At 42.6% G+C, this 12,206-nt stretch overlaps 1 protein-coding gene across 1 annotated transcript; it reads right to left on the reverse strand.

The window, feature by feature from the left end:
* Nucleotides 1-98: 98 nt before the first annotated feature.
* Nucleotides 99-4,972, reverse strand: batf (basic leucine zipper transcription factor, ATF-like). Its single transcript, XM_069142058.1, has 3 exons — nt 4,425-4,972; nt 3,312-3,416; nt 99-917 (listed from the first exon to the last, which is right to left on the reverse strand). The coding sequence occupies exons 1-3, from the start codon at nt 4,485-4,487 to the stop codon at nt 711-713; spliced, it is 375 nt and encodes a 124-aa protein (XP_068998159.1). The 5' UTR covers nt 4,488-4,972; the 3' UTR covers nt 99-710.
* Between the last annotated feature and the right edge of the window lie 7,234 nt (nt 4,973-12,206).

Consider the following 12,206-nt stretch of genomic DNA (forward strand, 5'->3'; position numbering starts at 1 on the left):
TGTCAGCGCCATTGCAGACTTCACACACACTGCTGCAGAGGAAAAGTAAAGTAGTGCTTGAAGGCAAGAATAACAACCCTCCTGGAGGTCACAACAAATCATCCAAAAGGCATCACATTTAATAAATATATCTGCTGGGTGTTCTCACACGTCTGCTTTGTCACTAGTACACAAGTCCAGACCTATCGAATGCCCATTCCTCCTCCACTGCCAGCCATTTCTTTTTTGGGATCTTGACTTTACATTCTCTTTGTCCACAATCAAATCTGTCAACAGCTCCTGAGCATTGTCGATCAAAATTTCACACGCTAAAACACAAGAAACACAAAACATGACAGGGTGACAGGTGCTCTCCATGACACTAGAAATAAGCCATTTACAAAAATATCGCCTGAGTCACCTGAACATACGCAGGTCGTTGTTTTCTTCCAATGTAAACATAGACTGGTTGATAATTCAACTTACCAAGCTATTTTAAGTTCACATACAGATCACTGATATTAATCAGAAAAGCAAAAGAGATGAGCAGAAACAAAATAAATAGTTTTCAATACTGCTTGTCACAGCTTGGGTTCCACACTCTCATTGTTTGGCAGACATCGTGTCACTCCACGATCAGGTTTCAACGATGGTTAACATTTATAGACACATCTCCTGTCAGTCTTTAAGTCCATTGAGGTCAGTCATCTTTTCTTCAGTAGTCGGTCAGGTCAGTGCTGGTAGTGTGGTACAGCGATGTGCTGGTGGTGGTAGCTGCTGTGATGAGGAGGGTACAGGAGCTCAGGGGTCTGAGGAGCCAGGCCGGTGCACAGAGGCTCATGGCTGCTCAGCAGGGATGAAAGGTACTTGGCCTCCTCTGTCAGCTGCTTCACCTCCTTCCTCAGGGCAGCGTTCTCCTTCTCCAGGTTCTCGCTCTCCTGCAGACACACAGGGACAGACAGGAAATGTGAGATGTCATTTATTACAGACATAGAAGTGTTTTTTTTTATTATCATCAGATTGGAAAACATCAAAAGGATAGTTTTCTACTCTCATCAATGAAGAGACAAACTTAAATCAGGTTTCTGTCCAGATGTTTTGGAATGTTTTAGTGATTTAATGACACATCTTGGTGGTCAAAGTAGGGCCTATCCTAACCCTGACATTTACCAAACCATAACAGATTATATGTGGTCCAAAAAGCATGTGGTTAGTGCCAATAAGCAAAAGTTATCTTTTAAGATATCTAACATGGTAAATATGGTAAAAACCTGTCTTAGCTTTACAGCTGTGAGCATGGTAGCTCAAAGCATGACTGTGGTTAAGTTCCATGTCACAGAGCCACGAACTTCACTTTGAACTATTTATTTATAGGTGGGTCCTTCACCATGTAGGTAGGTCATCTGTGGTTGTATCATATACTCCGTTTAAGACAATAATAATTCAACAATAAGTTGGAAATCATTGTGACAGATTGCCTATTTCAAGTCGAAGCAAAAACTACATGAAAGCTGGTCCTTCGAGGAAATTTGATGTTAAAAAAGTGGGTTTCTCTTTGGAAAATAGATGGAAGTAATGTCATAACAAGTAATGTTGTTAAATGGGCTAAAACAGTGGTATACTGCATTTATTTTGTATTTATAGTTGCTTGTTTTCACTGTAATAGTCTTTCCTTTCACATTGAAGTGAATGAAGACTTTGCTTGGGAGTTGGTTTTACACATATCAAGCGCCTGCGGCGGGCATTACTTTTCTATAAAGTATAAAAAGGTGTTGCAAAAGTTTGAAGAAACGGTGCAAACACAGGTATTGTTTAATAGAAACTGCCTGCAGCAGTACCACAATCTGAAAAGTTGCCATTGTACCATTTTGGGTGCTACATTTTCCAAAACAAGTTGAAGCAAAGTGCATTTTCTACTTGAAGTAGAGCAAATTGTACGTCAGAGGTTGACACAATTTTTTCATTTTTGTGTGGGAACAGAAGGTGAGAAATCTTCCACTTTAGCGATGAAAAGGTCATCTCACCATGGCCGAAAGATCATAATGCTGAGCTGTGGGTCCTTTACTGTCATACAAGCTCTGGGCAAACCCCTGTTCTTGCGTCACAGGCAAACACAGCCCACTGCTATCAGCGCTTTACAAGAAGTGACTGCCTTTTTCTCCTTTCCTGCCCACGATGTTTAACATTCAAGCTTATTTTTCACAGAAGAAAAAAATTACTACTGAAGAAACAGGAAACAAGCCACAGTGTCAGAGAGGGAAAATTCACCTTCCTGTTTGTCTACTAAAGACGATGAAAGAACAACCACAGAAATATTTTCTGTGGTCCGCTGGTGTTCTCTGCGACTCTGACAAGCTTTAAAGAGATCGGTAATAGATTTCACTGAAGATTTTCAGATCAGTTGCACAGGATCTAATCTACCACTGCCGACAATGCTTATGAAGGTCAAAATCTCCTCAGTTGGTCTGATAAGGTTAACAGAAACATTGTGGTACAACACTGCACAAAACTTTTGTTGAACAAGGAAGTCACATGGAGAGTGGATGTGTGGTCAATGTGTTTAAGTGTGAGTTGACAGCAAGTAGAGTTATTGTAAGTGCTCAGCAAATTGCTCTTCATGTTGTGTTTGCAGACCTGCTGTCTGCACATGGCTGGGTAACTTCTGCATTATTTTAACTGCAGAAATACCTGACCCTGCCAATCAGGCTGATATGACAGCATGATCTCCTACACTGATCACCAATTATCGCATGAAACGAGTTCTACAGGATCAAAAATAAAGGGAACACTGAACAAAGAGGCGAGCCCGAGCACACGCCTGTCATCACCCTCAGCGCTGCAGTCCCTGGCGCTGGATTCCACTGCAAAAAGAGAGTGATTGCCCACACGTGCTAATTTATTCCTGAGGCTTCTGCAAACACGCAGAGCAGTCCAAGTGTGCAGCCCAACAGAAGCCATGACACATCGCCACATGGTCAGGTAACATTTTGTAAATATAGCACAGCCCCACTACCAGAGCCTTCACGAAAGCATTGCAGACAGTTCATGTCCATGTATCATGAAGTTAGATTGGAAATTGTTTAGTTGGCACGGCCTGAAGGCTACACAAACATCCATGCTCTTTAATCATTAATCATAGCAATACACTGAGAGGACAACTTTGACATATCTTCTGTTTAAATCCACGTTTTTCACCTCACATCTAAATAGCAACCCTCAACGTGTAACTGATATACATGACCTCATTTGTCACTTGCACAACAGGCATGGCTTCACAATAAAACCTCCTATTTTTGCTTGCATCTGTTCATTGCAAAGAAAGACGTCCTCACCACGTGAAGGCTGTCAGCCTTCTGAGTTTGTCTCATCCGGCTCTTCTGAGCAGCAATCCGGTTTTTCTCCCTCCGCATCACCTTCTTTGCATCATCAGAGGAGCTCTAAGAAAACACAAATACCATGTGTGTTAATGTATGTTCAGTGACATAAACATCAAGTGACATGAACGGCACATGGAGATTTTCGAAACCTGAAAAATGTCAAAAGAAGCTCGGTGGTCAGGATCAGCGCAGAAGTTTGTGTCACCGGCTCTTACTGGCTGGCGGGATTACGTGGCAGAATGGAAGTGTTGTCTGTTTTAATGACAGTTTGAAAGAAGATGGGCTTAACTTCGAAGGGCAGGGTCTGGGAGTGGCTGAGTCATCGGTTAGGCATAACGCACACCCTGTTTCATGTCCTGAACACTCGATTTTCTTGGTATCACAATAACTAATCCATTTCAAAATGCTGAGTCAGTTGTACATCAAAGATATAACTAATTATTTATCTAATGCCTTCTAACAAGTTTGTTGAAGCGTCACTTAAAAACAACTGCTGGTTCAATGAACTAAAATAACATCACAAAAGCAAAGTTATGTTTACACCTTATATATAACATGTCGCTTGAATTTGAAAGAGTGTGCAAGACTAGAGGCTGGCACATGTGAACACCAGGCAGCACTGAAGATGATGAGTGGTGTCTCACATGCACAGAAATGCACAGAACATGCTGTATTTTACATGGTGACTGTTCCTGAAATCATTCACAGTTTGAGAACTTGCAAAAACAAAGAATTTCCCACTACATTGGCAAGTGCTGAATTTTTTTTTTTTTTTTTGCAATTCACAAATGCCTACACTTGAAGCGACTCATGCCTCCGGCCCATGTGTGCGTGTGAAACACTGAAGGAACTGTGAAAGGAGCCCACAAGTACAGAAAGAGTGACTGTGGCGATCCTGCTGCCTACAAAATAAGCATGACACAAAGCATTCAAGCAAAGATTTAGAAGAAATAGGTAGTTTTTAATTCACACTGTTTTGATTTCAAATGTACCTCCGAGTACATCTGTAGATCTTCAGGCAAAAGTAAGGCGAACTAAACGAAAGAGTAAATGAGCGTGCACACTTACCGGTCTGCTTCCAGGTGATGGCGACTTGTAACTTGTGTCATTGCTGTCAGAGCCCTGAGCCATAGCCAACCGCGGCGACTGAAACTGTGGGTCTTTGTCCACTTCTGCTTTGTGTTTTTGCCTGTGTGTGTATGGTGTATAGGTGTGTGTGTGAGAGAGAGTCTTTGTAGCGGAACAAGTGCAGAGAAGTTGGCTTGCCACTTAATGAGTAATGAGTCTCTTTCTTCCCTCTTTTCTTTCCCTTTCTGTCACTCCTCCTTCTCTTTCACTCTCTCACTCATGCTCTCTTCCTTCATCTCTCTCTCTCTCTCTGTCTCTCTCGCTCTGTGACACACACTGTGAGACTATCTGTGCCTAATTAGCTGTATCTGATGTGGCTTCTGGTAAGAATCTGGGTAAGTTGCATGAGACTGGAAGTCACATGTCTGAGGGTAAGTTAAGGTAACCTTGTAAACTCCAGAAAAATAACATTTAGGGAGATTAAACCACAGTTTGAAGACGTATTAGGCAATATTCACAGACTCACATACATTCATGTTGAAACAGCTTTTGCCCACAGATAAAAGAAACTGTGTTAATTTAGAAAGTAATATTAAAAAGCCGCCCAATCAAAATGTAATAATTAAAAACGTGTGTGTGTGTGTGTGCATGTGTGTTAAACAGCCATCATGGGCATCCCCTCTTCCTCTTTTTTTAGCAGTCACATTCGATGCTCTGTTTCAGCTTAATCCTCAAGAGACAGTACATCCCTAAACTCCACATGGATGACTGGGTTGTAACTATTTACGCATGCTTCATGGTAATTTCCAGAGCTGTACTGAACCATGCTGTCTTGCCTGCAGCACACACCAGCTGCACATATAGGTGAGCTAATGCTCAGGCCTTTGGCATTGAGAAACGCTCGAGGGGCTCCCCTAATCTTCACCGTCTTTCAATCTAAATGACTCTGTGTGAAGATGCTGAAGCGCGGGGAATCTTCTAGAAAATGTCCAGTTTGAGGAGGTTGGATATTAACTGAATGTACACAAACATACTGGAAATAAAAGTTGATCACGTGCGTCTGGGACATTTGGATGTTTGACGTGCAACAAAATCCAGCTGTAGCAGCTATAAGCTGCTGTGCCCTTTATGTGTTAGTCCTTTTCTTGTTTGCCTCCATTACGGGATAGCATTTGGTGGTGCAAGAACAAGATTTTCTTGTGAGAAAAAAAAAAAAAAAAGAAAGAAAGAATCAGGACTAAAACAGCTTTGCTTGGCAGAACAGTCCTCCCACACAAAAACATGTTCCACCATCGCAGGAATCTTGAAGAGCTTGGGCCAGGGCAGATATTTCTAATACTTGGCATTTAACGCTGTCCAAAAAGAGTTGAGACTGTAAAAAGAAAAGAGAGAACAAGGAGAAAAGCCGATTAGTCTGCCTTAACCAGGACATAGACACACTATAGTAGAAATATAGATCTGGGATAAACACTAAACATGCACAGCTTTGACTCCAGCACCTTGGATGACTTAAAGGTGCTGGGATTGTTGGGCTGCTCAGAAACTGTAAAAACAAATTAAACCTTATTGCCTTTAAAGTATTGAGCAGATAACTTGCTCATATAACACCCATCGTGAGAAAGATTTCGTAAAAATGGCAGCTGATAAGCCCAGTTTTGATTCATTTGAACTCCCTCCTCTTTATCAGGCCTGACTTACATGGAAAAACCCTCACAGGGCCTTTTATTTACATAGCGAGCCGAGATGCTCTTATTTGTGGTCTCTCTTGCTTGGAAATGAACGTGGGAGGTTTCTAATATGCACCAAACTATTGAAGAGCCGTTCAGATGCTGATGACTGCAAAAATAAAAATACTGCCCATATTGTGAGTTAAATATTTACTTCAAAATAAAGGACATTTATGAGTCATCGTAGCAAATGTGTGAAGTCCAATCTGTATACTGTAAATGTTTTTATTTTATTTTTCATTGGCCCAGTCTTAAGAAAGTTAACATTTGTGAGCTATAATCAGGAATGATAGGTGGTATTATGATGATATGAACTTAAATCAACCAATCAGACATAATTAAACTGCTTGTTTACTTTATCCTTGACCAAAATTATGACATTTGAAAATATTGGAAAAAAAGGCAAATATATTTCCACAAGTGTTTGTGGTTTACCACAGATTCCACCTGTTTGTCATGAAAAGGGAGTTTTGTCTTTTGAAAGGGAAAATATATATCTCTTACATGTTTAGAAACAAACTAGGTTGTTTTGCTTTAAAATTTCAGCCTTCTGAAATGTTGATAAGTTAGATATGAGGCAATACTTAAGATAAGACAAAAGGACATTCTAGTGACAGGTTGCTCAAAAAGTTACAAAATAGGAATATTAAAATGAATAGAGCAATAACTATAAAGTGTAAGAAATACATTTGAAAAATCTATGCCTAATAGGATAAAAATAAAAGCAGGATAAGTGAATAAACTGAAACAGAACTAAAAGGTAATTGCTTCATCCCCAGAGTTGCAGGGAGCAACACAGTAAAAAGAAAACCCAGGAAAATATAAAGAAGCTGAAAAACCAATCAGAAGTAAAACTCAGATTTGTTTTTTGTTTTTTTAAGATAACTTAAAGGCAAACTGCCAGAGGCACTTTGGAACAAAAGCCCTACCTGAAACAGCAAAAACAGACAACTGGTAACCTTTGCTGCTAAAAAACTAAACTTAAACACAAAGAACACTCTCCCAGCCACAGGGAGCAAGTAACCAACTCCAGTCCACAATCTCTGGCAAATTACTTCACAGACAGCCACAACACACAGGCATCAAGGTGTCAGATAACCAACTGGCAGCCATTGCATGCTCCTCCTTCTATACCCGGCCCCTGATGAGCAATCACTTTCAGATGGAGCCAATCACCCAGTGGAGGAGGTGCCTGGAGAGAAGAGCACACACTGGGACACGCCAATGGTGCCACTTACCTTACACACGGTATCACATTCAATGGTACCACCACCAAAATATTGAATGGACAGTAAAAATAAAACAGAGCACCTCACCCACGGGATAGCGCGTCTGCCACAACATGGCCGTAACAGTAATATTGCACTTTTTCATGATATTGAAAAGGAATGTTGGCAATAATATTAAAAAGTAATGAAAGGAATATTGCACATGACTAAAGTAGGCATTTTATTTAGTTTTATAATCTGAAGTTATGTCAAAACTACATCTGAGTGGGAAGAGAAAGAGGTTGAAATGACATCTTTCTTCTTCAAGGAACTGACACCTGAATGAGCAGTCAGTGGTATTTCGAATGATCTCATCTCTATTCCAGGGGAAGGCAGCAAGGACAAGCCGATCAATCGAGTTTCACATGAGACAAAGTAGTTTGGTTTTGTCACGACTTGAATGAACCACAAAGACAGTTGTTTCAGAGGTTTGTTGCATTTGTGCCAAATGAAATGCCAAATCTCAAAGGGCTCTTCCTCCATCGACACCTCAACCCCCCCCTTCCCCCCTCCTCTCGGTGACAACTAGCCAGGTTAGGAGACAGCTGGAGAGAATCCACCAGCGCAAGGCTGCAGGACCTGACGGCATCAGCCCCGTGGTCCTGAAGACCTGCGCCATCCAGCTGGCTGAGGTCCTACAACACCTCTTCAACCTGAGCCTGAAGCAGGAGGAGGTCCCGGTGCTGTGGAAGACGTCCTGCCTGGTTCCTGTCCCCAAGAAGACGACTCCATCCGGCCTCAACGACTACCGACCGGTTGCCCTCACATCTCATGTGATGAAGGTGCTGGAGAGGCTGGTCTTGGCCCACCTCAGGCCGCTGGTGAAATCTTCTCTGGACCCTCTGCAATTTGCGTACCAGCCTCGTGTGGGAGTGGACGACGCCCTCATCTACCTGCTGCAACGAGCTCAGTCTCACCTGGATGGAACCGGTGAATCTGTGAGAATCACTTTCTTTGATTTCTCCAGTGCATTCAACACCATCCAACCACTGCTACTGAGTGAGAAGCTGCGGGTGGTGGGGGTGGACGCGTCCACCGTCTCCTGGATCACTGACTACCTGACAGGCAGATCACAGTTTGTCCGTCTGGGCAGTGTGCTGTCTGATACGGTGGTCAGTGGTACTGGAGCTCCTCAGGGAACTGTTCTGTCTCCCTTCCTGTTCACCTTATACACAACTGACTTCCAGTACAACTCAGAGTCCTGCCATCTGCAGAAGTTCTCTGATGACTCTGCAGTGGTCGGATGTATAAGGGACGGACGGGAGGACGAGTACAGGGCAGTAGTGGAGGACTTTGTGGAGTGGGCGGGAAGAAATCACCTGCTCCTGAACGTGGCCAAGACCAGAGAGATGGTGGTCGACTTCAGGAGGAAGACGACGGCTCCACAACCGCTGAGAGTTCTGGGAGAGGAGGTGGACATGGTGGAGGAGTACAAGTACCTGGTGTCTCCATGACAACAGACTGAACTGGAAGACCAACATCAAAGCTGTCTACAAGAAGGTGATGAGTCGACTCTTTTTCTTGAGGAAACTTCGATCCTTCAATGTGTGCAGCGAGATGTTGGAGATGTTCTACCAGTCTGTTGTGGCCAGTGCTTTGTACTTCGCTGGGGCCGGTGACACCAACAGACTTAACAAACTGGTTAAGAAGGCCGGCTCCATCATCGGCTACAAACTGGACAGCCTGGAAAAGGTGGTGGAGAGGAGGACGCTGAACAAACTATTGTCCATATTGGATAATCCTGTCCACCCTCTCCACCACCTGCTGCAGGGACAGCGGAGCACTTTCTCTAAAAGACTCCTCCAGCTCCGCTGTCACAAGGACAGATACAGGAGATCATTCCTGCCCACTGCAATAAGACTGTACAATAACTCACCTCTGGCAAAATCCATCACAGTACAATAACACTGTTGACTGTGTTTCTTGGTTTGTTTGTATATAATATATACTGTACTGTACTGTATATATATATATATACATATGTATATATGTTGTATATAATATATATATAATGTACTGTACATCTTATATTTATATTTTTTACTGCTATTTTATTGCTTTTCTATTATTATATTCGATTATTTTATTCTATTATTTATATTATTATCTTATTGCTTCTGTATGCTGCTGTAGCTAAAAAAATTTCCCCTCGGGGATTAATAAAGTAAATACCTACCTAAATGAAAGACAGCAGTATTTAGAGATGTAGTTGCAGCTGTCGTCCAGTTGGAGGCGGTGCAGGAGCAGCAGAGCAGCAGGTTTGTGAGTGTTTTTGTTGGGAATAAGAAGACAAAGAGGGGCTCGTGAAGCTGCTGTGTGATGTGAAGATATAATGGTCGATGCGTGTATTATAAGAGGATTTGAGCAAGTGAGTGTAAAAAAGACTGAGTCCCGCTGTATTACTCAGGCTGCACTACAGCGTCTATTCACAGGCGCGATCCCACTACTGAGCGGCACGGGGGCTTTGACCTGCTCCGTTTCCGACCTGGACCGGTGCACCCCTCCTTAGACGACCTGGTGGTCCCGGGCTCCCCCAGGAGCACCATATCGATACCGAACTTAGTGCGGACACCCGATCGGCATAGTCCGCTGCAGCTCAGAACTCCTGAGCTCAAACGGTCCGCCAGCCTCAGCCTCCCGGTAGCTTGGATTACAGGCGCGCGCCACCGCACCCGGCGAGGAACAGACTCACCGGCAGGGCTTTTAAATGTGACTGCAGTGACGTCATCGGGACGCACGGCTGCAGCGACATCCAGCGGTCGGAAGTAACATTGCAGCTGGTGAGGACTGGATATTTTCACTGATTAAACCTTTTTTTTTTATTTTTTTATAGTACTCTATTAATCCCCGAGGGGAAATTTCTTATGATATCTGATTCAATCTGAGCAGGAATGTGCTCAAATGTTTGTGTAGGTACTCATCACAAACTTTTGTGTGAGTACTTATTTTTTTTAAAAGCAAAAAAAACCCCACAGTTGAACAAAAAATAAAAACAGGATGTCACACTAAAGGTCAAAGGCAATGCACTTTTGTTTTTGTTTTTATGTTTTTATTTTTTTTAGGCCGTTCTATCTATATAGTATCTATCTTCAGAGTGGCTGTGCATGAGCCGAGTCATCAGACTATATTCACAGTGAAGAAAACTGAAGCTAAAGACAGTTGGCACAACCAGACTTAGGGATCTCAGGACTGCGTTGTAAATGGCTGATAGGCGCCTTTGTTCAGGGATGGTCTTTGGAGTTTGACATACACGGCTTCCTTCACTGCTCTTTCATCTTAATGCCACCAGGTGCTCTGAATATTCCAGGCTTTCCAAACAATACCAGGCGTTTCATAAATGTCACCAGGCCTTGTCGACCCCACCAGGCGGTTTTAATAAACTCCACCCTGTGCCAATGAATTTGACCTGTAAACACCTACCACAATTGTCGAATTAAGACAACACCAATCAAGCTCTGATCAACCTACTTGCACTTACCATATTTCTTTATCATCACCTCTTTTTGTTTCAGTTCTGAATGCCACCAGGAGCCTCGTAACATTTATCACAGACAAGCTTTGTTGTAATTTTAAACATGTTAACACAAGATTTCCGTGCTATTAATACACACATTTTTACCATGTCAATGTTGGAAGTGACTTGACTTTTTCGGGTCACTTTGAACCTGTTTATTTTGAACGTGTTCAATTTAAATGTGTTCATTTTGAAAGTGTCAATTTGGATTTTTTTTTTTACATTTTGAACGTGTTCATTTCCACTGTGTTAATTCTGCACGTGTTCATTTTGAATGTGTTCATTTCGGGCATGTTAACGTGATATACATTTTTAACATGTTAACACAAGATCTCCCTGCTTTCAGAGGAATGGGGGCCCTTGTGGGTAGCTGCCTACACCAAGCCCAAATGTGGGCATTGTGCAGGATTCCCAGTAGGCCCCACTAGTTAGGGCCCACTAGTTAGGGCCCACTAGTTGGGGCCCTGCATGTGACCGATATTCCGAGCTGCACGTGGGCCAAAGCTTTGGGACGCCTGTGTGCATCCCACACCAAGCCCAAAAGTGTGGGCATTGTGCGGGGTCCCCAGTGGGGCCCCATATGTTACTGACATTTCAGGCTGTTTGCGGGCCCCACATGGGCCGAAGCTCGGGCTTTTAAATGTGTCTAAAACGATGTCATCAGGAAGTCTCAAACAATAAGTTGACGGAAACGACGTGCCTATTGATTTATGGCTGTTTGAATCACAGGTTTTACCAATATAGTCTTGTCATATTTTTTTCTTTTCCTGTACCTAATGTTTGAACTTGGCCCAGATACCAACAAACCAAAAATTGGGCAGGGTATATCTGTGTGGGACAATGCAGGACATGTTATCAAAGCTGAGAGGTAATCTACAATTTCCCCGTGTCTAACTTAGAACATAATAACACAACAACATACTACGCAGGTAAACAAGAGTTATTTCACTACCGTTTCCTTGTCTGTCCAGCAGTCATCTTAAGTTTTCAATGGAAATCTATTTGTTGTAGCTGCATTTCCAGATTTTTGAAATGTTGAAAAATGTAGGACATTGTCTCAATATGTGGCACACACAAAATATATAAATGCCGTGCAGTCCAACGTAAAGTGGGACACCCGGTCACCCCAGCTCCAGACCAGCCCGTCAATCAGCGGTCACTTCGATCAGAAACCGATTTCTTACAGTTGTTCCATGTTCTAAAATTGCAAAAAATGTTTTGAATGAAGTCAGTGATAGGGGAAATATATATGCTGCGTTGCAACGGAACTGGT

Source organism: Embiotoca jacksoni, unplaced genomic scaffold (assembly GCF_022577435.1).
Source record: "Embiotoca jacksoni isolate LCO1_2020_lvr unplaced genomic scaffold, fEmbJac1.0.p SCAF_96, whole genome shotgun sequence".
Classification (NCBI taxonomy): Eukaryota; Metazoa; Chordata; class Actinopteri; family Embiotocidae; genus Embiotoca; species Embiotoca jacksoni.

What these genes read in the sequence shown, in the direction of transcription:
- batf (XM_069142058.1), bottom strand. Translation starts at nt 4,487, where the DNA reads ATGGCTCAGGGCTCTGACAGCAATGACACAAGTTACAAGTCGCCATCA. An exon ending in CATCACCTGGAAGCAGACCG is followed by an intron (nt 3,417 to 4,424) that starts GTAAGTGTGCAC and finishes GTGTTTTCTTAG; the next exon opens with AGCTCCTCTGATGATGCAAA. An exon ending in AGGCTGACAGCCTTCACGTG is followed by an intron (nt 918 to 3,311) that starts GTGAGGACGTCT and finishes GTGTGTCTGCAG; the next exon opens with GAGAGCGAGAACCTGGAGAA.